Source organism: Rousettus aegyptiacus, unplaced genomic scaffold (genome assembly GCF_014176215.1).
Source record: "Rousettus aegyptiacus isolate mRouAeg1 unplaced genomic scaffold, mRouAeg1.p scaffold_m13_p_7, whole genome shotgun sequence".
In the NCBI taxonomy this organism is placed as follows: domain Eukaryota; kingdom Metazoa; phylum Chordata; class Mammalia; order Chiroptera; family Pteropodidae; genus Rousettus; species Rousettus aegyptiacus.
In genome coordinates this window covers 71,754,678-71,781,184 of record NW_023416310.1, presented here as the reverse complement: position 1 = coordinate 71,781,184, position 26,507 = coordinate 71,754,678, and the positions used below count along the sequence as shown (strand labels likewise).

Below are 26,507 nucleotides of genomic sequence, written 5' to 3'. Positions count from 1 at the left end.
ACAGGCGGCCCATTAAACCGCGCCTTGCAAAGCCCTGGATTGCGGCGACAACCATCTTCCTCTATTTTGATCACTCAGCCCAGACGCTGGGGGAGGGGGAAGGAAAAGGGAGGAGAAGGAGGAAGGGGGGGGTCCGAGCTGGTGGAGGGGGAGGGCTGCCTAGAAACGGCCCGGAAAAATTCTCACCACCAGTTTTGATCATTCAGCCCCGCCGAGGGGAGCCTGGAAACTGCTGGAGCCCCTCCGTCCGTAATTGGTTTTATAGGAATGGCTGAGCGCCAAGGTGTTTACATGCGCGTGATTGGCGGCACGCGCGGCCAATGGGTGGCAGCTGGGGGCCGGCCTGGCGAGGGGAGGCGGGCACCAGGGAACAATGCGTGTTTCTTCGGCGGAGAGTGCTCCCCTCCCCCAGCCGCCCCCTCCCCCCCGCTGGCTTTTTTTTTTTTTTTTTTTTTTTTTAGATCCAACGAGAGGAACTTGAAAGGGGGGTTGTGTAATGTACCTTTTCCAATCCCGGGCTGTATATGGAGATTTGGGATTCTTTAAACCGGCGCTACCTGGATTTTATTAAAACGCGGGGAGTTCGGCGCGAGGAAAGCTGGCTTTTCCGGGGGCTGCGGGAACCCGGCCGCGGGAGGGCGGAGGAGTTGGCGCGCCGAGCACTCGGCCCCGGGAGCGGTTTTCTACCAAAAAAAGGAAAGGCGGGCAAAAAGTGTGAGGAGGCTGCGGGTGGCGAAGGGGAGCAGCGGCCGCGGGATGGCGGGCAGCACGGGCGCCTAGTCGCGCCGGGAGCCGGGACCGCCACCGGTGTCGCCGTCGCCAGAGCCGGGAGCCGGGAGCCCCGCCGCGCCAGGTACGCCGCCGGGTCGTCCGCCCGTCCCTGGCCGGGCGCGATGGTCTCCAAACTTCTCCAGCTGGCCCCCGACCCCACCTCCCCCTTAGGGTGCGCCGGGGGATCCCCGCATCTCTCTGACCCTTAAGAATGGAATCAGGGACCAGGGTCGGCGAGGTGGGGGCTCCCTGGGAGGGGTGGGGGCGAGCTGCTGCGCCCCGGGCACCCACCTGAGTCCCCAGCCTCGCTCCAGTTTGCCCAGCCGGGCCGAGGGGCGTCGGTTCCCGGCAGGCGGCGGGGGAGCCTGGGACGCTGAGACGCTTTCGATTATAGGCTGTTTTTAATTAAAAGCCGGAATTCAGCCATTTTAACTGCATTTAAGAGGGGGAGAAAAGTAGGGAGAACGCAGCGGAGCCCGCAGATGGCTGAGCCAGCTTTTCTACCAGAGCGAGGGTATTCCGGGGGGCTTCACCCCGACTTCCCCAAAGTGGGGCGCGGGGGCATACCCTGAAGTACTGGCTTTTAAAAGAAAGCTACACAAAGGACACTTAAAAAAATCACGGGAAGCTCATCGCCTCCTTAAGACATGTATCCTCCGATGTGGCGGTCTTAGATTTTTCCAAAGTAAACGCGGATCTGGTAACCAGAGCCTGATGGGAGAGAGCGAGGGAGGGAGAAAGGGAGGGGGTGGTTGTAACCAAAACCGGGTTAAAATAAGCACGTTTAGCTAAGTTGTGGAGGAAGGCTGGAGAAGGGGGCCGAGGGCTTGGCAGTTGAGGAGGGTCTGCAGCTCGCGGCGCGGGGCGCAGGGCGGGCACCGGGGAACCGGTGGCTTTGCCGTGCTCCGCGGCTCTAGGGAGCATCCCGGTCTCTGGAATCAGGAATCCGAGCTGCTGCGGGCAGACGGCGAGGGCAGGGTGGGCTCCAGGACCGCCTTCCCGCCCCCACGGGAATCGGCCAACGACAAATCTTTTAAACAAACAGCTTTAAACTGGAACTACGGGGGGATTTACTCAACGCTGGGGGAGGCGCCCCTCGGTGGGCCCGTGGTGCGAAGGTTTTCTTTGCGGGTTTTTTTGGGGGTTGGGGAAGCTAGACTAGGAGTCAGACCCGTGAGTCCCTTCCTTCTCCTCTGACGCCCCCCAAATACCCTGCGCCAGGCTACGTCCTCGGGCTGCAGGATTCCCAGGCCAGGGCGTTGGAAAATGAAACCAAAGCGTGTTTGGAAGGCCTTTTTTCAGTCCTCGGGAGAGAATGCCACGTCTCGGGTTCTCGGACTCAGACTCAGCGACTCACGGTGTCGGGGGGGGGGGGGGGCTGCGAGTTTCTTTAAAAATATCAAACAGGCTTTACACCCTTTCTCCCGAAAAAACCACGAGTTCGGCAGCTGGGGACGAGCGCAGGGAAACCAAACTGAAAACGGAGGCGAGGGCCCCCAAAGGTTAAATATTAAACTTTCCGGATCAGATAGTGACACAGTGTTTAGAGACACATTTCGAACTGCTCTTGGAAAGGTTTCACGGTTTGAAACCCCAGAGCATGTGACGCCCAGAAATCAAACACTTCAAAGGTTTGTATATGTGCCGGCCCGGCGCGGCCCAGGGCCTTCCCCAGTTTCAGGAGGACCCATGCGCCGCCGGCCGCTTCCCGAGCCGCGGACCCGGGAGCCTGAAGCGGCGCAGGAAGGAGCATGGATTTTTACTTTTTATGGAAAAGGGGCTTCTCCTGATTTAATTTCTGACCCCTGACCCCGAACGACAAGACGACTTTCTGAAACTTGTTTTTTTTCCCCTTCCCTTTTTTGTTTTTCTCCCTTGTTTCTTTCGCGGCCCGTCTCTCCCGCCAAGACGCCGTGAGCGCCGCCTCGCGCAGCTCTGCCCGGCCGCCTGGAGGGGCCCCACCGCCGGCCGCGCGTGTGCCCCGGGCCGCGGGCCCGCCGCCGAGCGCAAGACTCTCTGGCCGCCGCCGCCATGCGCGCAGCGGAGCCCCCGCCGCCCGAGGACTCTGGGACTACGGCGAGGCCGAACTTTTAGGTCCCGCTGAGCGAGGCCAGCGGGCCGGGGGGGCTGGCCGCGGCACTCCCGCGGAGGATGGATGGCAGAGACTTCGGGCCCCCGCGGTCCGTGCACGGCCCCCCGCCGCCGCTGCTGTCCGGCCTGGCGATGGACAGCCACCGCGTGGGCGCAGCCACGGCCGGACGCCTGCCTGCCTCGGGCTTGCCGGGCCCGCTGCCGCCCGGAAAGTACATGGCTGGCCTCAATCTCCACCCGCACCCGGGTAAGTGCTCTGCGCCGTGCCCCCGCCCACGCTTGTCCCCCCGGGATCCTAGGGAGGGAAGCCCCGGAAATACTTATGGGTCTGTTCCCGGGTGTTCGCGACGGAGTCGCCGCGCCTCCTTTTCTCGGCCGGTGCGCGGGAGAGCGGGCCGTCTCGGCGGCCGGGGCGGGAGGACCCCTGGGTCCTAGGCAGAGGCCAGTCCGCAGGCGCCGGCGGCGCGCGGCTGCGCTGCGTCCCCCAGTGCGCCGGCTTCTCGAGGCGCGCTCGTCCGCCGGAGTCGGAGCCACCAGGAGCGATTCCAGCGCCCGAGCTCCTGCGGCGGAGGCTGGGATGGAGTTTCCAAAATCTGGGCGAGAAAAGGAACCAGCCCCACGCCCTTTGAGATATCTCTTCTCCGGGTTCGAGTCGGTTTCTTGGCAAACAGCCTTGCCGGCGGCGGCGGGCCGCAGCTCCGTTCCCAGGAGTGCGGGGTCTGCGGCCAGCCAGGCCGGCCACCAGCGCCCGGGAGTGCGCGGCGGACGGCGACCCCAGCCCTGGGACCGTGGCCTCCCGCTGGCGGGCCCTGGCCCTCGGAAGACCTCTCGTCCCTGGGAGGAGAATGGCGACCTCAGGACCCTCTCACCCCGGTAGACCCCGGCCCCGGGGCCCCCTCGTACTCCGGCGGGAAGGCGGGCGCGCGGCGCGGCGGAGACGCCGAAACTGGGCCGCCGCCATCCCGAAGCTGGGGGCACGAAACGGCGTGGGAACGGATCGGGCCGGGCCGAGGGAGAACCTCGGGTCTGACATCCAGCCACGAGAGGCGGCGGCCGGGAAGGCCGGACTGTCCTCGCCGTTTCAGGAGAGGGGCTGCCCAGGCTCGGGGAGGGAGACGCTTGCCCCGCAGGCTGCGTCCGCTGCAGCCGGGCGCGGTGGGCAGGGAATCGCGCGGCCCCCCAACCCTGCCGCCGGACCCCGCGCGAGACCCGGTCACCCCTCTGTGGCTGCCTCTAGTTTCTGCGGCTGGCGTCTTATGCATCTACTTTCGGAAAGGCCATCTCCTCCAAAGTGTGGTCTAGGGCCCGTGCGATTTCTTCGGGAGCCCCCCTGATGCTCCCCTCGGCCTTGGGGTTTTGGAGGGGACACCTTTGGCTGCCGCGCCGTCTCGGTCCTGCCCCACCGACCCGGCCCGCTCTCCCGCGTTCGCCGTTTTTTCCTCTCTCTCCGGTTTTTGTCCTGGAACTTTTCAGGAACCAGAGTCCCGGGACTCGGCGGGACAAAGGGCCTTTGTGAGGCGCCTGACGCGGGAGGGGCAGCGTGGGGGCCCGGAGCTCGGAGATCCCCGCTGGCGGGAGTGCGAGCACCAGGTCGTGGCCCCAGGGCGGGTGTCCCCCGGGAGCTGGGGCTCTCAGGAGGGCCAGGGAAGGGCTCCGGAGACCTTATTGGATGGATTGGGGGTGGCCCTGGGGTACAAAGGGTCGCTTGGGCCATCCCTTATTGTGCGCCCCCAGAGGCCGCAGTAATTTTTTGTGTTTGCATGTCTTTTGAGCTCATCAGGTCCTTAACAGGGTCTGGCCCGCGGTAGTGGCAAAGGGTCCGCGGCCTGGAAATCGGAACCCCGGGTCTTCCCGGCTAGCAAGGCCTTAGCCAGCCTTCCGAGTCAGGGAGAAGGCTCCGCGGACTCCCCGTCCCCGTCTCGGTCTGGGTCGGGCGGGCAGAAGCCAGGTGCTTTAATCCGAAGCTGTGAAAACAGCCACTATTCCTGGGCGTGTGCGCACGGTGCCAGGGCTGCACTGGTCCCCAGTCATCGGACCACCCCCCGCCCCGCAGCGCCTCTTAGGTAGATGGGGAGGTTAAGCAGGAGAGGGAAAGCGACTCGTTGGGAGGCAGGCGGGACGAGGAAGTCCAGTGAAAGGTGGCCGCAGAGGCCTGTCTCGGCGCCTCCCGCGTTGGGAGCTGCCTTCTGCGTGCTCAGCGGCTGAGGTCATGGAGGAAATCGGGCGGGCTCGGAAAACGCTGCCCGGGAAGGCAGCCCAAGCCACCGGTCGGGCCTGTGCTCTCCCGGGAGGGAAGGGTCCTGGGGCAGGTGGGGGGCGGGGGCGGGGCCAGTGCCCCTGCGTGCTGCCCCCACCTTCAGTGGCCTCGGAGAGACCTCGGCCCGGCCCACGCCCAGAGTAGAGCCCTGTGCTAATCCCATTAGCAGGGAGGTGGGGAGCTGCTCCCCATTCACTACTTGGGTGGGGCCGGATTACAAATTCCTCACCCTAGCACTTCCCCCCTTTTTCATGGGGTGCAGGTGCTAAGTTTTCTCTTTCAATGCCCTCATCCTCTTGGCTGTTAACTCCTTAGGTCTGGCCAGCATTATCAACCCCATCTTTATTTTTGTAGTGGGAAGCCTGGAGAGGCTGAACCATTTGCCCGGGGTCACACAGCAAGGGAGCGAGAGGCCGTCCCTGTACCAGCGTGGGTGCGCAGCCCACCCTGGGAGCTGTCCTAGGCAGACTGAGCTGCAGTGGGAGAGCTCAGGGCAGGAGGGGACCCTTGCTGTGAGGGGTGCTGGGACTCCACCCAGGCTGGTATTGAGTGAGGGCCCCCAGGAGGAGCCATCTTCTGCATCATGGGTCTGGGCCGAGCAATGTGGTTCTTTTCTCTGAAAAAGAGGAGGTGAAATCAAGAATAAATGGGGCTTGAGATTAAGGGTGGTGGTTACCTTGTTCGCAGCCTTGAGTATGGATGGATATGTGAACCTTAAATGTTCAGAGTCCTAAGTGAAATGGGCAAGTAAGTGACAAGCACCTGGAAGCCACTGGCCTCTGCTCTGGGGTTGGGAGGCAGGGACTCAGTCTTCCTCACTTGCAATTAAAGAGCTATTAGTAGGATTTTGTACTTGTATGTTGATTCTCCCTGCCCCCACACCCTGGGCAGGCCCCTGGAGGATCTGTGAATGGCGGCTGGGAGCCAAGGATCGGGATGGGAGGCCTTGCACTTTGGACTGGCCGCTGGACAATAGGGGGCCACAGCCTTCTCCAGTGTCCATCAGCTCTATCTGTGGAATCCAGCCCGGCAGCCTACTGGGATTGATTTAAAAAGATTAATCAGTGGGCTGGCTGGTGGAGTGCTGTGATCCCAAAGATAAGGGAGATTTGCTGGGTGCTTCCTCCTCTGGTCGGAGGCACAGCAAGGCCTGGACGAGGCTCTGGAATCTGGAAGCGCCTCCGGCCCCCTGGCCCTCGACCACAGCACTTTCTCTGCGGCTTGTTCATTTACTCAGCGAATGATTTGCCAGGCACCGCTCTGGCCCTGGGAATCCAGCAGTGACCAAACAGATACAAATTTTTGTCATCATCGGAGCCTCCCTAGTGTGGGGGCCAGGCAGTAAACACGCAAGTCAGGAAAGCAAGTCATTTTAGATAGAGGTATAAGCTGGGATGGACAGAAGGCCGAGGGCTGTTTTGGCCTGAGTGGTGAGGGGCTCTGAGTGAGAATGGCTGTGCTGGGGAGGGGGAAACGGATGGGGAAAGTGGGGGGAGGAGGGCGGGACCTGTAATGAGGTCCTGGAATTTTAAACTAAAGACTGAGAAGCAGTGGAAGCTTTCTAAATGGAGGGAGTGACTCAAATTGAGGGACATTTTACAGAACCGGTCTGGATTCTTTAAAAAATGTCAGTGGCATGCAAGACAAAGGAAGGCCAGGAACTGTTCTTGATTAAAAGAGACTAAAAAAATGTGACAGCTAAAGGCAATGTATGGCCCTCGACTGGATCTTGCATCAGGAAAGAAATTGCTCTAAAGGACATCATCTGGGCAATTGACGAAATTGGAATATGGACTGTAGATTAGCCGATAGTATCAAATCAATATTATGTTTCATGAAGTTGATTACTGTGGTTATATAAGAGAGAACGTCCTTGCTTTTAGGAATGAGAATGCTGAAACGTTTAGGGCAGGGGACGTGATTTCTACAACTTAGGAAGGGCTCGGGAAGAAGAAAAACAACGTCCGTAATTTATGCACCATCCGGGAGACGATGACACATCAAATGGCAGCTCATCACATAACAGGGTGAGAAAGCAGGTCACAGTTGCCAGGCCTGGGGAAGGTCATAGGGCAGTTCGCTGTACTATTTCAAACTTCCCTGTGAAATTATTTCAAAATGAGCATTTAACAAAATGAGTGTGGACCGTTGGCCAGAAACTGTTTGGTAGATGGAGAGAGAAGCAGGTGACCAGTCAGAGGCCAGGAGGCTTTGGGGAGGTGACGGTGACCAGGGAGGGAAGCTGTAAGTGGCCAGGCTTTGGTGCCTTGTGGAGTTTGGGCTGCTAAGTGGTGTGGAGGGGCAGATAATGGGGATAACACCTGGGTTTCTGGAAAGTGCTACTTGTGGAGGAATGGGGAACACCAGATTGGGGAGAGAGTGGTGATTGGGGGTTCTTGATGTGGATGTGGCCAGCTCGGGATGCTCTTGGTTTCCGGCAGGGACTGGTCTGTGGTCTGATCTGACTTAATTCCCACTTGGTCATGTGTAGCCCTGTCCACCCAGTGGTACCTCTGTTCTTTACTTCCCAGCCCAGCTTTTGAGGGGACGGAGGGGAGCTGCTGTCAGAACAGGGCTCAGGCTTCTCCAGGGGCTGCCGGGAGTCCTGGCCAGCAGTCAGTCTGGGCCCCCAGGACTGGGGTCTTTCCCGCACCAGCGGCCCACAGAGGCCTGGCATCTGGCTTTGGAGGAAGTCAGGGCTATTACGTGGGAGCCACCAAAGCTTCTCACCCCCTTCCCAGGCCACGAATGCACTCATTACCCGAATCCAAGCTTCCTTTAGGGGCCAACGAAATGGCGGACCCTCAGCCTGGAACAGAAAAACCTTCACACACTCTCGCTGAGATTCCCCCGTTGAGGGCTTTCGCCAGTTGGCCGAGGTTGCCATCCTGCCTTCAGGCTCCAGATAAAGAGCTCTTGCTTCAGCTGAGGCAAGACGGCCTGGAGGCCAAGGTTAAAATGCTGGGGTTTAGATCTTCCTTTTCCGTGTACTGGCTGGCTGTGTGATAATTCTCCAAGCCTTGGTTTTTCTCATCTATAAAATGGGGCCACCGGTGGTACTGAATTCACGTAGTTTTTGCGAAGTTTGAATGAGCAAATGCAAGCCAGGTGACTCGCAGTTAACAGCCCTGTCTGCCGAAGTCACAGCGAACGTGATTACTGTCATTACGATGATCATTAACCCCTGATCTTGCCTTCGTCCAGACCTTGCCCAGGGCCTCTAGAATTGAGTGGTTCATGGGCTCCTTTGACTCCAGGGTTCACCCTGAACGCGTCATTTTTATTTTCTGTGTCTCCTTTTTTTCGGTTTTATGGGTTACTGCATGACGCTTCAGTCTTGAGTGTTTGGGTCACAGAATTTTTACGGAATGAACCCACCACGTAACCACCGGCCAGCTCGAGATCAAGGCGCTTTCGGCATCCGGAGGGCCCCCCGGCCCGCTCGCCCGTCACTGCCCACCCGCCGTCGTCCTTATTTCTGTCACCCTAGCGTAGGTTTGCCTCTTTGCCAGCTTCCCGCAGTGGAGTCCGACGGCATGCCCTCTTTTATTTCTGGCCGCTCCCACTCAACATGACGACTGAGAGATGCATCCACGTTGTGGTGTGTAGCAGTGATTGATTTTTGTCTTTCATGTTCCGCCCCACGAATATAGCAGTTTCTCTTGCGTTTCCAGCATCTGCTACGAGCAAGGCCTCCGGTGCATGTACGTTCACGTTTCTCTGGACGTACGTACGGTATCTGAGAGTGGAATTGCTCCGTCGCAGGTACCATGCAGACTTGGCTCATGCGTCCTTAACATCCATGTTCCAGTGGCTCCCCGTCTTCACCGACGCGTGACGTCGTCGGTTTCTTTAGATGCTGCTCGTTCTGATGAGTCTTCAGTCGCATCTAATTATGTGTCCATTTTAAAGGGTTTTCCTTGTTGATTTTTTATTTAAGTTTTGTTGAGGAATACTCTTTACGTGCCATAAAATTCATTCATTGAAAGCGTACAGTTCAGATTTATGCTTCATGTAAACTTTTGAGTAAGTCACACGTTTAAGAAGTCAAGCGGTGTATAGGATTGTAAAGAGAACCGGCAGCCAGCCGCATGCCTCGTGTCTCCCCATTCCCGAGTCCTACTGCTAACGTTTTTGCCTCTTTTTTTTTTTTTTGCTTTTTCATCCGTATTTCTAAAGAATAATTTGCTTCAACCGCTAGCGATATTTTAGTTTTTGAGATTTTCTATTGATTCGTATGGAAGGCGAGGATTTTGCATAGACCGCCTGAGTCTGACTCCTACGTCTCCTGTTTATTAGTGGGAGACCACGGGCAAGTTTCTTTACCTCTGGTATCTTGGTTTCCTCACCTGTAAAATGGGGGACAATAACTACCTACTTCAGGTGCGGATTGAATAGTTAACGTGTTAAGTATTTAGTATCGAATATAATAAGCCCTCAGTAAATGTTTATTATGGTTTCATCAACCCCAATGTTTACTTTCCCTATCCTCCCGATACCTGAGAAATAGAGTTTTGTTTGAATTAGTTTTATTATGGTTTTGGCTTTGTGGGTATTGTTTATATTTAAGCCACGTGGTATGATAAAATTATTTCTTTATTTCCTGGAGTTATTCATTGCCTCTTTGTTTTCATTTGCTGGGGTTTTTTAGAATCTTTATCTTCCAGGCTCTTTTGGGACATTTTTCATTTGGTTAAATCCATTTGATGAACTGCCTCTTTCTTTTCTCGGGAGATTTTCTTCCTGGAATTTTACATCTTCCTGCTCTAGTCTGGTTTGCCTGGTGCTTGGGCCTGTTGTCAGGCCATCATCCTTCAAACTCCCTTTGCCTCTCTGCTGTATCAGATCTCTTGTTTTTCTATTGCTGTACCTTACTTTTTCCTGCTTTACATTTTTTGTTTTGGTGGAGCACATCCTGCAGTAGCCTTCCATAAAAGTATTTTGGAAGGCAGATTTTTTGAGGCCTACTTAGCATGCCTGAAATGTGCTAGCCACATGACCTTGGGCATGTTACCTAACAGCCCTCTGTGCTTCAGTTTTCCCCGGTGTAAAATGAGTAATTGGGCTCCCTTTTGTGGTCTGTGTGAAGACTAAATGAGTTCGTGTATATAAATGCCTGGAACATTGCTTGGCACAAAGTAAACCTCATAGATATTATTACTCTTCCTGTTCTTTTATCATCGGCTTTCTGGGTCCTTTTGCATTTGCTGTTTGGGTGCTCCGTAGGCCAGATCAATCTGGAAATAAAGCCTTCAGTCTGAACTTTTTTTTGTTTATTACTCTTAACTTTACTAGTATTTTATAATTTTCTTCTCACTATTTTTGCTGTTCTCTGTAGTACTCCTATTAGATGTCGGCTCCCCTAACCTGATCGTGTGTTTTTCTTAAACTTTCTTTGCTATTTTCCATCTCTTTTTGTTTTTTTTCTGCTTTCTAGGAGATGTTCTCAACAGTGTCTTCTAACCCCTCAGGTTAATATGTTACTAGGCTGTCATATCTTTCACTTCCAGGAGCTCTCATAAAACAATCTTTTCTAATAGCATCCTGTTCTTGTTTCACAGATACGTCGTTTCTCGTCACTTGGAGGGGATCGTATATTTTCCTGGTGTTTTCTTCTCTCATGTGTTGTCTTTGTTCGTCTGAGGCTTTTCCCCCCTCATTTATCTTTCACAGAGACTCCCCGAGTGGTGATTGGGTCTCCGGTGTCTGTTCATGTTTAAGAAAGAGGCACTAACCGGGCTGATGGGACTCAGATCCAGGGCGTGGCTCGTTGGTCCCAGGGAACCCCTGAATGTGCCTTTAAGGTCTGGAGACCTCCGCAGGAGTCCCGTTTCCTGGCTGCGGGGAGTTTCAGCCTGGCCGCTCCTCTCCCAGGAGCTGCAGCGTACCTTTTAAAGGTGAAGGTTTGCACTCAGATCTCACCTTCCTTTTGGCCCCGTCCCAGCCCTGAGCATCCAGTCTGGGACCTGCAAACAGGACGGGCCCTTCTGTCGTCCGCCTGCACAGTGGGGGCGGCGCTCGGTTCTCTGCTCCTCTGCTTGCCCTGGCTCTGGCTGTCAGAGGTGGGGGTCCAGGTCCTTCCCTCTCAGGAATGCTCGCTTCTCGCCGGCTTCCCCTCCCAGGCTTCGGGTTCCGCTTCCCCACTCCCGGCCCTGCCGCCTTGTACATCTCGTGACCCCCGGCCTTCCCGCTTCCCAAACGTTGGGCAGTTTGTCTCCTTTTCAGTCTTGTTCTGTTTTCTTTTCCTATTTAAGCCCCATCACTGTCGTTGCCGTGAGGTTCTGGCTTTTGGGAAGGGGTTCGTCTTGGTAAGACTCTGGGTCCCCTCTTCTGGGATCGTCCCACTCACCCGCTGGCCCACGGGCCTGGGGGACCTGCCTCTGCCTCCGCCTTCCCCACTCAGAGGCTTAGCCTAGAAGCAGGAGTTCCTAGAAGACCTGCCCTCCATCCCAACCTCTTCTTCCTCTAGGCCCAGATCTCTGTTTGGGGGAAAAGAAAATCAATGGGGAAATCCTCTGTAATTGCTTTAGAATTGAGACGTCTGGAGCCCTGGGGCGAGTTTGGGGTGGATGCATTTGCATATCTTTGTCCGGCTTTGGCCTTGACCGCCCTGGGCAGCCTTGGGATTCCCTTTATTTAAATTTGAGCACCTATTTGGAGGACTGGGTGTCTAGTTGGGGCAAGTCAAAGTCCCAGCCCACAGCAGGCCCACATTCCAGCATGAGGAGGGACTGGGGTTAAACCCAGATTGCTTTTCTTGCGTGGTGACCTCTGGCAGAGAGGAGCTGGGGGCTATGGGATGCTAAAAAAGATGCCTGCTGGGATCTGACTCCCTTGGGGGCGGGTGGGGAAGGTTAGGGTGGGCTCCCAGCTGAGGGGAGGGAGCTCTAAGGGTGCTAGAGGAACAAAGCCCTGTAGCTCGGGGCAGGGTGGGGTGGGAGGCGCCTTCCGCCTCCCTCGGGCCGGCCCCCAGGCCCTGTTGGGCCCTTTTCCCCCTTTTGACAGGGTGGGGCGGGAGCCGGTTGATCTGGCCTGGTGGCTCAGGTGGCTGCTGCAGCTCCTGGGCGCCTGCTTGGCTTAGCGGCACCTCTGCCACACACTGATGGGAGCCTGGGGATGGTGGCAGTGGCCACAGATCCCGTGGCCTGGCCACAGCATCACGATCGTGCAGGGTAAGCACCCCCCCCCCGCCCCCCGCCGGTCCGCCAGCCCGGCCGTGCTTGTTGGTCATGGGACAAGCCTCTTCTCCGAGAGGGGATTGCCAAGAGCTGGTGAAGCAGGCGTGGCTCAGTCACAGCCGCTTTCTCCCTGGCCACTTTCATTTCGCTTCAGAGGAAAGCGAGGCACAGAGAGGTGGTGTGACCGCCCTACGGTCACACAGCGGGGGAGCGGGGGAGCGAAGGATCTCGGAGCATGGCCTGCACCACCGTCAAGAAAGCCAGGCCGGGGTGTTGATGGGAACTTGTCTCTTTCCTTTTTCCTTTCTCAGCTCATCTTAATTCATTTACTAGTTTCGGTTTTTGCAGATGTTGCCAAGGTGAGATTTCCACGAAAATTAGTCTAAATGTGACATTTGCCGTACTTGTGTTTAGATTGCTCTGCTGCCTCCACCGATCTCTTTTGTAAGGATATTTTTTTTTGGGGGGGGGAGTTAAGATGCAGAGAAATAAGCACAAATCATAAACATGACAGCTGAAGCTTTTTCGCTAGCCGAACCCACCAGTGGAACGACCGTCAACCAGGTTAAAAGAGAAGCCCGGACGTCCAGCTCGCTCGCGCCCCGTCCGTGTCCCGCGGTGTGACCCTTGGCCGGACTGCACGCTGGCGGAAGCCGGTGGAGTGCGCCCCCGCGCGGGAGGTCCTGGGCTGAGCGCGGTGTGGTGTGTCCCGCGTGGTCTAGTCCTCCTCGCTGGAAGGGGTTCTGTCGCTGTTTGTTTATGCAGCCGTTGGTGGACGTTTGGGATCTTTTCTAATTTGGGCCATTATTGGTGAGAAGATTGTTGAATTCCAGCTTACACCGTGTATTTCTACACATAGCTGCTCGGGCTGGGTCAGAGAGGTTGGGAGTTTCAGCCAAACCGTGTCCCCTCCCGCCCCCCCAGCCAGACTCTTCTGAGAGGCTGTACTAATTTATAGTCCCTCTGGCGGTGTATTGCTATTGGCCCTTTTTTTTTTTTTTTGGTAACATTTACATTACATTAATCTACATTTCCTGCGTGGTTTAAGAGGCTCAGCACCTCGTCATGGGTTTACTGGCCATTTGGACATTTTTTTTTTCATGATCCTCCCTCTTGTCACGTCTTTTGCCTGTTTTTACGTTGTCTTTTTCTTATTTACTTGAAGGAGCTCTTTATGTGTTCCGGACACGTAAGCCTTCGCCGGCGACACTGCCCAGGGCTTCCCACGCGGTGGCTCGTCATCCGCCGGTGCCCTCTGACGATGGCTGGGAGCCCCTAGTTTTGACGTGGTCCAGTCTGTGAGTCTTCTGTGTGGTCCTCGCAGTTTCTCTGGCCCTTTTAGAGACCTGTGTCTGCCCTCAGGTCACAGAGGGATTCTTCCAGTGTTTCCTTCTAGAAGCTTTCTTGTTTTGCCTTTCACATGTAGATCTGCAGTCCACCTGGAGTTGATTCTCTTGAGTGGCGTGAGGTTAGGGGATCAGCGTTCTCGGCTTTTCCCCTTTGGCGGTCCAGGCTGACCGGCAGCATTTATTGCAAAACCGTCCCTTCTCCACCTTGTGCGCCTGCGCGAGCTGCTTCTGAACCACCCTGTCCCTCGGTCTGTTCATCGACCAGCTGCCCACGCCGACCAGCTCCGTTATCATGGGTACAGACGTTTGGTATTTGGTGGTGTAAGCCCCGCCAGCTTGTTCTTCATTTTCAGGGTCGCCTTGGCTATCCTTGATCCTTTGTGTCTCTCTATAACTTATTATTATTATTTTTAACCTGGTAAAATCCACGTCACATAAATTTACCATTTTAACCGTGTTTCGGTGTACAGCCTCGTGGCCCTCCGCACAGTCGCCACCATCCACCGCCAGAACAGTTCCTCTGCCTGATGGGAACCGTGTGCCCGTGAGATAATTCCTCATCTCCCTCCCCAGCCCCTGGCACACCCCACCTTTTTTTTTTTTGACATCAATTAAACTTCTATATCTTGTTAGGTTATCTTATTGGGTACACGTGACCCTTATTTAGTGGCAGTTTTTATCATTAAGCAATAATCCTCTTTATATGTGCTTTTTCTGATACCCCCCCACCCTCTTTACTTCTGTCCCTGTGAACGTGACTTCTCTAGGTCCCCGTATAAGTGGAATCACACAGTATCTGTCCCTCTGGGATTCGATTGGGATTGCGTTGAATCTACAGATGATTTTTTTGCCCTGAGCATCCTGCTGAGCACATCTTTGCCCACGAGTCTGGTGATTTCTCTGGGCGGGACCCCCCATAAGTGGGTCTGCGCCTTCTTGGGCCTTGATAAGTTGTTTTCCAAACGCTGCCCTCCCCCTCCTGCCTCCCGCCTCACCCTCCCCACAACCAAAGCAAACATGCTGATTTGGGAGATGAAAATGAGGTCATCCTGTTTCCTTAGTTCCTTGTAATGCTTACAGTTAACTTTTAACTTTTTACTGAATTTGGTCATTTACTATAGTTCTTTGTGGCTTGGTTGGGAGTCTGGCTGAGTGAGAAAATTCTTTATACCGCTAGGGCTGTATGTAACCCTTTCTTTGGCTTGGATAGTACAAAAATCTCCTAATGGAATCTCACTGGGATCACCAGGAGTTCCAAGGGCATTTTATCCAGAGGGTCCTCTCGCTCTTTTCCAGCTGCTTTCTTAGACATGCCTAAGTCACATGCTCTGGGCTGGCCGAGGGCTTTTCTAGGTGATAACACTGATTTGATCTTGCTGATCAGACGCTGCGATAGCCTTGGTGACATCTTAACAGATACAGTCCCTTGTGAGGCCAAAACGTTTCAAGATAGAAAATGTATTTGTTCCGTGTTTGGTTAGGAAGGGGTCTTTGGGAATGAAAATACGAAGATAAGATTTAGTGTCGTGTGGTGTGGTTCAGTGAAAAAGTATAGATTTTGGAGTCAGAGCCTCAGTTTCCTTATCTGTAAGAGGGATAAGAATCTGCCCTCCCAGAGCCGAGAGGAGCAGGGGAGACAAAATGAAAGCTCGGAACCTTTTTTTAAATAATTTTTTTTTATTTTTCAATTACAGTTGATGGACAGTATATTAGTTTCAGGTAGGTGTATAGTGTAGCAATTGGACATTTATGTAACTTACGAAGCGATCACCCCAACAAGCCTAGTACCCACCTCACACGGATAGTCACTACAGTATTGACTTTATTCCCTGTTGAAGCCTTTATCAAGCCCCACGCTGGCTGTGAAGTCAGTCCCGGGAAGGCCTCCCCTTCCTCCTTCCTCAGCCCTAGTTGATCCTGACCTTGCCCATCCCCCACCCATAGGTATTAATTGAGCACCTACTATGTGCATTGTGTGGTGCTCCTGAGATGGAGGAAACCCACATTGTAATGCAGGGGTCTGCAAATTAGGGCCAAATCTGGCCCACCTCCCATTTTTGTAAATAAAGTTTTATTGGCACAAAGCCCAGTCCGTTTAAGTGTTGTCTGTGGCTGCTTTCTCTGCAGCAGGCAGAAGGGCCTGTAACGCCGACGGTATTATCTGGCCTTCTCAAGACAAAGCTGGAGGACTCTAGTTCCAGTGGGTGGAGAGGAACAATAAACAAGGAAGTCCAGTAAAGAAAGAGCTAACATGTATGGGTGAGATAAAGGAGGATAAGCACTGTAGAGAAAAATGATCAATGGGGAAGGGGGTGGGGGTGGGGTGGGGAGGGACGGCCACGTTCAAGTGTCACTTGAGCCGAAAGAGCAGGGAGCCAGGTGCCTGCGGATAATTTGCCGTGTGGAGGAAGGGACGCGTTCAGGCGGAGCCTCCGAGGCGCTTTGTGGGGCCGAGCTGCTCCGGGTCCCAGCCCAGCCCTTTCGAGATGCACTCCTGAGACCTTTGCTGTTTACCGAACCTTTGTACCCACTGTGATCTCATCAGCCCCCCCTCCCTGCTCCCACCAGTGAGGACGTCAGCTGCCCAGGAAGGCCCCTGGCGACTCCAGTCCGTTCACAGAGGCGAGATTCCACCGGTCAGCCGAGGTGGCCTCTCACCACTGCTCTCTGTGGGGACCTGCCAGCAGGTCCTTCCTGAGCACGCAGACGCCCTGCCTAAGTGTTGAGAGAGAATGGAGGATGGATGGGAGAAAGGATGGAAGGAAGGAGGTTTTTTGGCTGGATTTGAGTTCTACTTTTTGGTGACGTTGGCCAGCCTGAGTCTGCTGACCTTTGAAGCCCTTCCTGTATTCTGGGTGTTGGTGAGGGGGTGGCGATGGCTGAGATGGGCTGCCTGCACCCCCAAACCCATGGTTCCTGTTGGCTTCCAGAGGAGCTTGCCCATGGCCGGCAGCATGTGGGGTGGTAGGCGCTGGGGTGTTGATGGGACCCAGGTAGGGGAGGCCCGTTAGTCCAGTGCAGGAGGCAGAGAGTGGGGCGAAGGCTTCTGCACCCAGTTCCCTGCTGCTTCCGCTCCCGGAGGGACCCCGGACACCTCCTCCAGGCCGTGGGCGGGGTGGGTACGGTGCCCTCTATCTGACCTGACTTGGGCGCCTCCTTTCCTGCCCTGGGGGCACCCTCCCCCCTCACTGGGCTCTGAGGACCTGAGAGGCCACTTTCTAAGCACCTCCGAGCGCCAGGACCTGTGCTCCCAGCGGGGGGGTGGCCTTCCCTCGCCCCAAGGACCGGAGACTGCGGCCGGAGCTGAGGGCCCGATGGAGCTGCTCCGAGCCAGGGCTTGGCGTGGCAGTGTCTCTGTAGCGCTGGCTTAGCGACTGGGTCACCCAGGCCCAGGACCCCCGCCACCTTTCTGAGCCTCCGTTTCTTGGTCTGTGAGATGGGGTAACCGGACTCCCTCCCTCCCAGGGCTGTGGGAGGGTGAGCCGGGGTGGTGACCGCTGCGCCCACGGACCTGCTTTGCTGGGTCCTGGGCAGTGAGGTTGGTCCACTGGCCAGCCCGGCCTGGCAGGGGAGGCTGGATTCCAGGCAGAGAGCAGGTCTCACATGTTACATTTTTGACAGATGGAGGCGAAATTCACATAACGTGCAATTAACCATCTGAAAGTGTGCATTTCAGTGATATTTAGTGCATTCCTAATGGGCCACCAACAGCTTTCTCTAGTTTCAGAACTAAAATGCAATTTTAAGGAAGAACAGATGGAATTAGAGTAGAGGACGTGGTCCCACTCAGACCCTGACCCTGAGCAGTGGCCCGTTTCTCTGAGCCCCAGGTTTTATAACTATAAATAACGAGAATAACAGTCATAATGAAAGCCGACATTGTGGGGCACTTCATGGAAGCATTTAAAAAATATGAAAACTCTTTTAATTTGTACATCTGCCCGCAGGGGTGGATGTCACTGTATCATCCATTTCACGCGGTCTGGGGAAATTAAGGAACTGCCCAAAGTCGCAGAGACACTGAGCGTCCGAGCCAGGGTTTGTCTCTGTCATCTAGGGACCATGGTGGGGGACTCGCCTGTCAGAAGCCCTGTCCCTGGCCCCACTCCAGTTTCTAGCAGGGAGGAGCCTTCAGCCCAGACTAGCTAAATTAAGTCTGAATTAATTAAAATTAAATAAGATGAGAGATATGGTTCCTCAGTCTCGCCAGCCACATTTCCAGGGCTCAGTCGCCGCAAGTGGCCAGTGGCTACTGTAGCATCCAGTGCAGATCCAGGACACGTGGCGGACACTTGGTTCCGGGGCTGGTGGGTGTCGTTTGCCGGACCGGTTTCCAGGCCGTTCGGGATGACAGGCAGGACAGTGGGAACGCTCTCACAGGGTCTCCTGGTGGCCGAGTGCCTCCGCTCCGTCGTGGGGCTTGGGGTGTCGGTCACCCTCTGTGCCCCACGAAGGCTGAGAGAAGACTGTGGGTGAGAGCGCGTGAAGGTGCAGCGGTTAGCACCCACAGGGCCCCCCGGCGCCTCAGGGCGGGGTCAGCCTTGGCTGTCATTATAGCAAAGATAACTGATTGTGGTCACGTGCCTGTGTTTTAGGTTTCTAGCCATTGGTCTTAGCTTCCAGGGGATCGAGTGCGATGCTCGTGTGGGTGAGCAGGTGAGACGGAGGTCACTGGGGGGTGGCCTGGGACCTGAGGTGGGGGCCAGGCCTTGAGCTCAGCCAGACGTGGGAGGAAGAGGCCTCCCACCCATGCTGTGCTGGAGGATTTTCAGCAAAGTCCAAGGAGAGGCCAGTGGGCTCTGGCTCGACTGTCGCCGTGCCTGGAACCCTGAGGTCTGTCTGCCTCATTCTCGGTGAACCCAGGTGACCACTGCTTGGTCCCCAGCAGTGGTGGGGGGTAAGGGGCATACCTTGATGGCGAGAGGAGTGGCGGGCATGCTGTGGAGAGCAGAAAGCAGTCTGGAGACGCTGGTGACGTGTGGTGGAGTCCGCTGCCTGCGCTCCACGCCTGGGAGCCCAGGTGGGATGGCCTAGGGTGGCATGTGCTGACCTCGGGGCTCAGGGCTGCGCTCATCCTCCGAGCCCAGGCGGGATGGCCTAGGGTGGCATGTGCTGACCTCGGGGCTCAGGGCTGCGCTCATCCTCCGAGCCCAGGCGGGATGGCCTAGGGTGGCATGTGCTGACCTCGGGGCTCAGGGCTGCGCTCATCCTCCGAGCCCAGGCGGGATGGCCTAGGGTGGCATGTGCTGACCTCGGGGCTCAGGGCTGCGCTCATCCTCCTTCCTCATCCTGCCTGCTGCCTCTGTCCTGTGCTTATGTGGCCAGTCAGTCTGCGAGCTGACTGACACCTGCCGTGTGCCAGGTTCTGGCACCACGGGTGCAGTAGGAAGTGAGGTGACAGTCCCCGCCCACGGGGGGATCCTGCCGTTTGGGGAGACAGGTCTACACTTCCAAGTTCTCCTAGGCAGAGATGCTGATTTGGGGCCGGGAGGGCTTCTCTGGGGCGAGGGGAAAGCCGGAGGTGGAGTGGTGGGGGAGGGGTCTGAGGAGGGGGGCCGGCTGGCGCCGGAGGGCCCGGTGGAAAGGGAGCGGGCACCAGGGTTCCGGCTCTTGGAAATTTGTCTCATTTGTATCTGAGATCCGTCACTTGGCCGCTTCGGGAGGATGATTCGGGGGCGGGCAGTGGATGTGTGCAGGTAAATGCCGCCGTCCTGCTTGCTGTCTGCCCGCCTGGCAGGGAGGGGGGCACGCCATGCCCGTCTCGCGTGTCCGAGCTGCTGCCAGGCGCCGTTGAGCCCTGTGGCGGGTGGGAGCCGTTGGTGGCATCCGGGTCTGGGGTGCTGCTGGGCGGGTTTCACAAGCCTGGGCAGGGGCAGGCCCGAGGCAGGAAGAGCTGGTGGCTGATGTAAGCCCTTGCGCAAACCTCTGGCTGCCGGCTTCCGGAGCCTTCCACCCGTCTGCCCGCCAAGGAGGAAGCCGGGGGCCTGGCAGAGCCCCGAGGCCCTGATGTCTGGGCTGGGGCCGCACGGGCGGACTGGCCGGCCACCATGGCCCTGGGTCCCGAGGGCTCAGCGCTGGAGTCCGGTAAGGGGCCCATGAGGGGCTGGGCTGGGGTCCGGGAGCTCTGACTCGGGGGGTGGCATGGTGGTGCGTGTGGCCAGAAGTTGTCCTCCCTTCGCGCACCTGCTGCGTCGCCGCGCTGAGGACCACGGTGGAGGCCCGCTCCCCCGCAGCCTGTCTCCCCACGTGCGCCCCAGAGGGACCGGGCGGACGTTTCGGGGTCCTCTGCTCCCGAGAGCTGGCGAGCCAGCACCTGCCGTGTGCAGGCCCTGCCTGCCGCGGGGGACCCAGAGGTGGGGCGGAGCTCTGCGAGCCGCCGCTGGCCAGACGGGGGCCGCTCGGGCACCCGAGTGCCCACGGCAGTCGCTTCACTCGGGGCTGTCGCAAACAGTGCCCGCCTCACGGGGACTTGGGGAGGTTACCCCGGGGGCAAACAGGAAGCCCCTCCTGGAGCTCAGGCGGCCGGAGCTGGCCCCTGCTGGGTGCCTGGTGACGCGGCGCCCGGCTCCGCCCCCGGAGGGCACCGCGGGCGGATGGAGATCCCCGGCCGGGTGCTGTCAGTGTCTGGGCGCCCCGACTTCGTGCGTTGCTGGTATCAGAGGCTCCCCCCCTCCGCTGCAGTTCCCAGGGCTGGCGCCGTTACCCCACGTTGCCGATGATCAAGCTGAGGCCGGGGGGGAAGCTTCTTGCTCGTCTCGCAGGCCCCCTCTGGCCTGTGACCCAGAGGACCCCAGCGTCTTCCCCCGGGGCGTAGGGAGTGTGCATCTTGGGGCACAGAACCCCGGGGTGGCGGGAGTGAAGAGGCGTCTCTGGGTGTGGGCTGGCCATGGGGCGTGGCAGGTGGGCGGGGTGTCACCCAGGCCCTGGACACTCTTCTTTAAACCAGCAGCCGCCATGCTCCCCACTTGAGGGACCTCGAGTACGGGGTTCTCCTCTTCCGAGGGTCAGCCCCCCAGGACAGGGCTTCCTGGCTCCGGTATCAGCTCCCATGCTCACAATTCTTACTCATTCACTGATGCGTTCACTAAGTGACCGTAGTTTTGGGACCTGCTGCCGGACATTTTGAGTCACTGTTCACTGGCTATGGGACCAGGCACGGGCCAGCCGAGGACTTGGCAGGTCTGGGTCTGTCCAGGGCTGCTGTGGGCTCCTCGGAGAGGCCATCCTCCACCTCACGGGTGTCCTCCCTGGTCAGGAGCTCAGACGGCAGCAGAGGTTTGGACTGTGAGCTCCCCCCTACCTCATCCTTTGGCCGTGGGAGGGTCCTGCCCGCGGCGGAGCCTCCGCTCCCGTGTGTGGACAGGGAGACCCGTACCTGTGCCGGGTGAGGGTGTGCTGGGGGGCTTCCTTCGGGCCTGTGCCCTGGGGTCTCGCTTGCTGTTTTCTCAGGTGTCGCATCTGCTCGAGCGGACCTGGGCCCACCTGAGGGCCTGGGGGTGGCGTGGCACGTTTCTTCGGTGTTTCTGCCAGAGCCATCTCCTTGCAGTGGGGAGGGATGGGGGGAGACGGGATCTCAGGGTGGTGACCAGGTGGCGGTGGCCTGCCGGCTGCCTGACAGCCCCCTTTCTCTCTGCAGGCGAGGCCTTCCTGGGCAGCTTTGTGGCCAGCGGGATGGGGCCCTCGGCCTCATCCCATGGGAGCCCGGTGCCCCTGCCCTCTGATCTCTCCTTCCGGTCCCCCACCCCCAGCAACCTGCCCATGGTACAGCTGTGGGCCGCGCACGCCCACGAAGGTAAGGAGTGTGCCAGGCGGGTGGGCCGCGGGCTGCCAGGCCGCTGGCTGTCCCCAGCATTTCTCAGGTCTGCCCACTCCCCTCCACAGTCACCCCTGCCCCTGCGGCTGGTGGGACCCAGTCATGTCACTGATGCTCGGTCTTCAGATGCTCAGTGCTCCCTCTCGTCATCGGCACAGGGCCTTTGCACGAGCCGTTCCCTCTGCGTGCAGCCCCCCGCCCCACCCCACCGGCTGTCCCCTGCTCGTCCTTCAGGGCTCAGCTCCCCCTCCCCGCTTCTCTCTCTCTCACCTGTGACAATGGATTTACCTGTGTTTGTTCATGAAATGTGTGTTTTCCTACCAAAGGGAGCTCCGAGGGCAGGGCCTGGATTGTTCTCCCGCTGTCTGCCTGGCACACAGTCAGCTCTTTAATAATTGCGGGAGCAGTGAGACCAGGGGCCATTGGGCTCTTCTGTGACACTTGTGCAGTGATACCCCTAAATATCGGGGGTCTGCAGGTCTGGCTTTCAGCTGGCTCTGAGCAAATCCTGGGCCTCCCTGGAGCCTTGCTGTCCCTCTGCCAGTGAAGGGACAGTTCTGGGGGATCCTGCGCTCCTCCCCCACTCTGGCTCTGCCGGATTTTGGATGCCGAGTGCTGGTTCCCTCTTCCTTCCTCCGAGGCGTCCGGTGGTGCTCCCGGTTCTGGAAGATTAGGGTCCTGGGAGCACCTGCTGCAGGCTGAGCCCATGGTCTCCCCACTGCTGCGCCAGTCTCTCCGAGCACTCCTCCAGCCCCCATCGTGTGCGCCCTGCGTAGAGGGGGCAGTCCTAGCTCTAGGCCCAGGAGGGTGGGCAGTCCTTCCAGGCTGCGGTCCTATCCGAACCTCCGACGTTAGCCCCCCAGGGCAGGGCCAGAGGGGCCCGAGAGCAGAGGCTACAGTGTGCCCGCGGCTCCTCTGCCCTCCTCGACCATCTGGTTTCTCCTTTGCCAACGATTACTAGTAGCAGTAGTAGCGACAGCAAACACACCAGGTGGTCACTAGGTACCAGGCGCTGCATCGTTGAACCCACTGTCCTCAGAACAGTTTGGGAGGTAGGCAGGCAGGGACCACGCCCATTTCACAGGTGAGAAGGTGGAGGGACCGGATGCCTACGTAGGAGTCCCGTTTCCGTGATTAAACGCGGTAGCGTGTACCGGGTGGTCATTATGTTGTGATTATTCTGTCATTGTCGGGCGGTGCTGTGGGAGAAGCCGTGTGTCCTGTGTGCACAGGGTCAGTCCTGTGTCTCTGGCCACAGGGAGTGCTGGGGACACGGGGGGACCCGAGTCCCACAGCAGTCTCCAGTGGGCCTGTGGCCCTAGAGGACCCACAGCCTATCACAGGGTCAGCACCTGCAGGCCTGGCCTGGGCCCTGCAAGGGGCTCTTGAGCCTTCATTCTGTGTGTGACCCCTGGGCATCTTGCTTCTCTTTCTCTGGCTACCTTTTCCGGCCTTCTCTATACAGCAAGGCCCTGATTCTGGGCCTTACTTGGGGGGCGGGGGCTGGGGAGACCACTCCCCCCGGAGGGGGAATTTCTTCCGGGAGCCAGAGGTGCTGGGTGAGCTGAGGTTCAGAGGCGGCCAGTGACCTGCCCGTGGTCCCACAGCAGGGAAGGGGCCCATGAAACCGGCGAGCCTGGTCTGTGCGGGCTGAGGTTGAGCCCCTCCAAGCCCGGTTCACAGCCAGGCTCCTGCGCTGTGTGACCTGGGGCCCCAAGCCTCCGTTCTCATCTGTAAGCAGGGACGTTAAGCGTACGGCTACCTTGCGGGCCGGGGGGCGGGATGCTGGTTTGGAAGTTTAAATGAGACTAACAAAGGCAAAGCAGGTGACAGTGCTTGGCCGCTGCACGGAGCTGCCATCCTCGTCATTGTCCTCTTAGTTGGGTCCGTTTGGGTCCTCTTCCTGCTGGATTTGTGGTCCAAGGCCCCGGGGCCTGCCAGGGACTGGGGGGAGGGAGGTCTGAAGTACCAGGGTGGGGCGTGGAGAGCCTCACACTGGGGCTCCTTGCTGTGTGACCCACAGTAGTTTATGTCCAAGGAAAAGAGGCCGGGAAGAGACTCCTGTGGGAGGCACAAGATGGCTCAGCCCGGCTTGTCTTCTCTCTCTTGCAGGCTTCTCGCACCTGCCCAGTGGTCTGTACCCGTCCTACCTCCACCTGAACCACCTGGAGCCCCCCAGCAGTGGGAGCCCCCTCCTCAGCCAGCTGGGTCAGCCCAGCATTTTCGATTCCCAGAAAGGTCAGGAGGCAGGAGTGGGGAGACTAGGGGTTGGGGGTTCGGGGTAACTTCTGAAGGTCTTCTCTGGGATCCCCTTCTCCACCACCACTACCCAGTACCCTGGGTGGCACCTATCCCCTTCGGGCCCCCACAGGCACTCTGGGCCCACCCACAGCCTTCCACAGCCTTCCACAGCCTTCTCCTTGGGCTCTGCTTGGCTACCTCCTTAGGCCCTCTGGGTGGCTCTTAAAATAGCCCTGATGAGGAAATTCAGAAAGGTTGGTTATTTGGCTAAGGCGAGATCTAGGGTCTGCTCTGACCATTTCCAGAGCTCGTCCTCCCCAGGCCGCGTCGTGCCTGGCCACTGGCCCTCCTGGCCCTGTGGTCGCAGGGCGCCGGCTGGCACGCGTCGGGGGCGCCTCCTGGCCGGGGCAAGGGGGGCTCAGAGCTGTGCTCTTCCTCCCTTCTCTGCAGACGGCTTCTACCTGCCGGCCCCCGGGGCTCCCGGCGCCCTGCACTCCCACGCGCCCTCCTCCCGGACCCCAAGCGGCCACTCCGCCGGCGCCCCTGCCAAAAGCTCCTCGCGGGAAGCGGCGGCCAAGGAGCGGGCGGGCCGCGGAGGGGAGCCGCCCCCGCTGTTCGGCAAGAAGGACCCGCGCGCCCGCGAGGAGGCGGCGCCGCGCGGCGTGGTGGACCTGACGCAGGAGGCGCGCGCGGACGGCCGCCAGGACCGCGGGCACGCGCGCCTCGCCGAGCGCCTGTCGCCCTTTCTGGCCGAGCCGGGGCCTCCGCGGGTGGCCGGCGCGGCCGCCGCCGAGGCCAAGGGCAAGAACCCGGGGCCGTCGTCCGCCCTGAGCCTCTGCAACGGCGCCGGGGACGCGGGGCTCCCGGCGCTGGTGGCCGAGGCGGCCCGCGGCGCCAAGGAGGCGGCGCGCCAGGACGAGAGCACGCGGCTGCGGCGCAGCGAGGCCCTGCTGCCCGGGCCGTGCCCCTGCCCCTCGCCGCTGCCGCCGCTGCCGCCGGGCAAGGGGCCGCCGGCGCCCCCGCCCGCGCCGGCCGGCGCCTTCGCCGCGCAGCCCGGCGCCGCCGGCGTCTACACCATCTTCCCCACGGCGGGGGCCCGGGAGCCGGGCCGCGAGCACCGCGTGGTGGCGCCCACCTTCGTGCCTTCCGTGGAGGCCTTCGACGAGCGCCCCGGGCCCATCCAGATCGCGTCCCAGGCGCGCGACGCGCGGGCCCGCGAGCGCGAGGCCGGCAGGCCCGGGGTCCTGCAGGCGCCGCCCGGCTCCCCGCGGCCGCCCGCCGAGCGGCCCGAGGTGCTGCGCGAGAAGAACTCGGTGATCCGCTCGCTCAAGCGGCCGCCGCCCGCCGAGGCCCCGCCTGCGCGCACCGCGCGCGCCTCCCCGGACCCCCGGGCCTGCCTCCCCGCCAAGGACCTGCTCAAGCCCGAGGCCGAGCCCCGGCCCTGCAGGCCCGCCGCCTCCCAGCAGGCCGCCAAGCTCTTGGGGCTGGAGCCTGTGCGGCCGCCTCCGCCCCCCGGCCCTGAGCACAAGTGGAAACCGTTCGAGCTGGGCAACTTCGCCACCACGCAGATGGCCGTGCTGGCGGCACAGCACCACCACCACGCCGGCCGCGCGGAGGACGAGCCCCCCGCCGCCTCCAAGAAGGCCTACCTGGACCCCGGGGGCACGCTGCCCCGAGCCGCGGCCGCCTGCGCCAGGCCGGGCGCCGACCTGCACGCCGCGGTCCACGCGCCCGGCGAGGCCTCAGCCATGCAGAGCCTCATCAAGTACAGCGGCAGCTTCGCCCGCGAGGCCGTGGCGGTGCGCCCTGGCGGCTGTGGCAAGAAGAGCCCCTTCGGCGGTCTGGGCACCATGAAGCCCGAGCCTGCCCCCTCCACCGGCACCCCTCGCACCCAGGCCCGCCTCCCACACCCCGGCGGGCCGGCCCCAACGGGGGGCCGGCAGCTGAAGCGCGATCCCGAGAGGCCTGACAGCACCAAGGCCTTTGGGCGAGAGGGCTCCGCTGCTCAGGGTGAGGCCGAGGTGCGACACCCGCCTGTGGGCATCGCTGTGGCCGTGGCCCGGCAGAAGGACAGTGGCGGAAGTGGCCGACTGGGGCCCGGGCTGGCTGACCAAGAGCGCTCCCTGTCCCTGAGCAACGTCAAAGGTGGGTCCTGGATCCCTTACCCCACCCCTCCCACCTTCATCTCCCATTTCTACCTGTCTCCTGGCCTCCTTGCACCCCATTCTCCCTGCCTCCCTGGCACCCTCTGGCCTTTATGTCACTCAGGGCGGTGGCTGCTCTTGAAGGGTTATTGTTTTTACCATTGTGCACATATTAAAATGTGTAATGTGGCGAAGAAGGAAAATGGACCATTGTTTTCCAACGCCCCGAACGCTGTCAGACCTTCCCTGCGCTTCATCTTCCTGTGCGAGTTCCTCCTTCCCGCAGAGGTCCTAGCAGGCGTCGGATCTGGGGCCCCTGCGTTTTCACACGTTACAGTGGGGGCTGTCCTTTATAGGTGTCATTTTCTTATTGGTCTCAAATATTTCATCAGGAGCACGCACTGAGTCAAGCTAGTTCTTCCCTTCGCGGGCATTTTATTTTCCTCTGATGTTTTGTGTGTTAAGAATGTTGCATTGAATATTTTTGTGCATTGTGCCTTCATATTTTGAGTCATGTTCTAAGAATAGGTTCCTAGGACTAGACCAGCTCGAAGCCTTCAATTCTGAGAATTCTTCAGGGAGGTAGCCATGCCTTACCTAGTTCAGGGTCCCCAGTACCTACTGTGAGGCCGGCTGCGTAGTAGGTGCTTGGTGAATGAGTGA

At 59.0% G+C, this 26,507-nt stretch overlaps 1 protein-coding gene across 7 annotated transcripts in view; it reads left to right on the top strand.

The window, feature by feature from the left end:
• Positions 1-470: 470 nt before the first annotated feature.
• The window catches only part of TNRC18 (trinucleotide repeat containing 18), a 71,349-nt gene continuing 45,312 nt past the window's right edge, over positions 471-26,507 (top strand). The window contains exons 1-5 of one of the 7 annotated variants that reach the window (XM_036224051.1): positions 471-853; positions 2,680-3,109; positions 21,283-21,438; positions 23,572-23,697; positions 24,151-25,845. In XM_036224051.1, coding sequence (XP_036079944.1) covers positions 2,923-3,109; positions 21,283-21,438; positions 23,572-23,697; positions 24,151-25,845 — 2,164 coding nt within the window. In that variant the 5' untranslated portion in view covers positions 471-853; positions 2,680-2,922. Of the gene's footprint in view, positions 854-905; positions 3,110-3,149; positions 3,736-19,576; positions 19,731-21,282; positions 21,439-23,571; positions 23,698-24,150; positions 25,846-26,507 lie in introns of those variants that run through there. The other 6 variants (XM_036224054.1, XM_036224053.1, XM_036224052.1 and 3 more) reach the window with 6 other exon arrangements.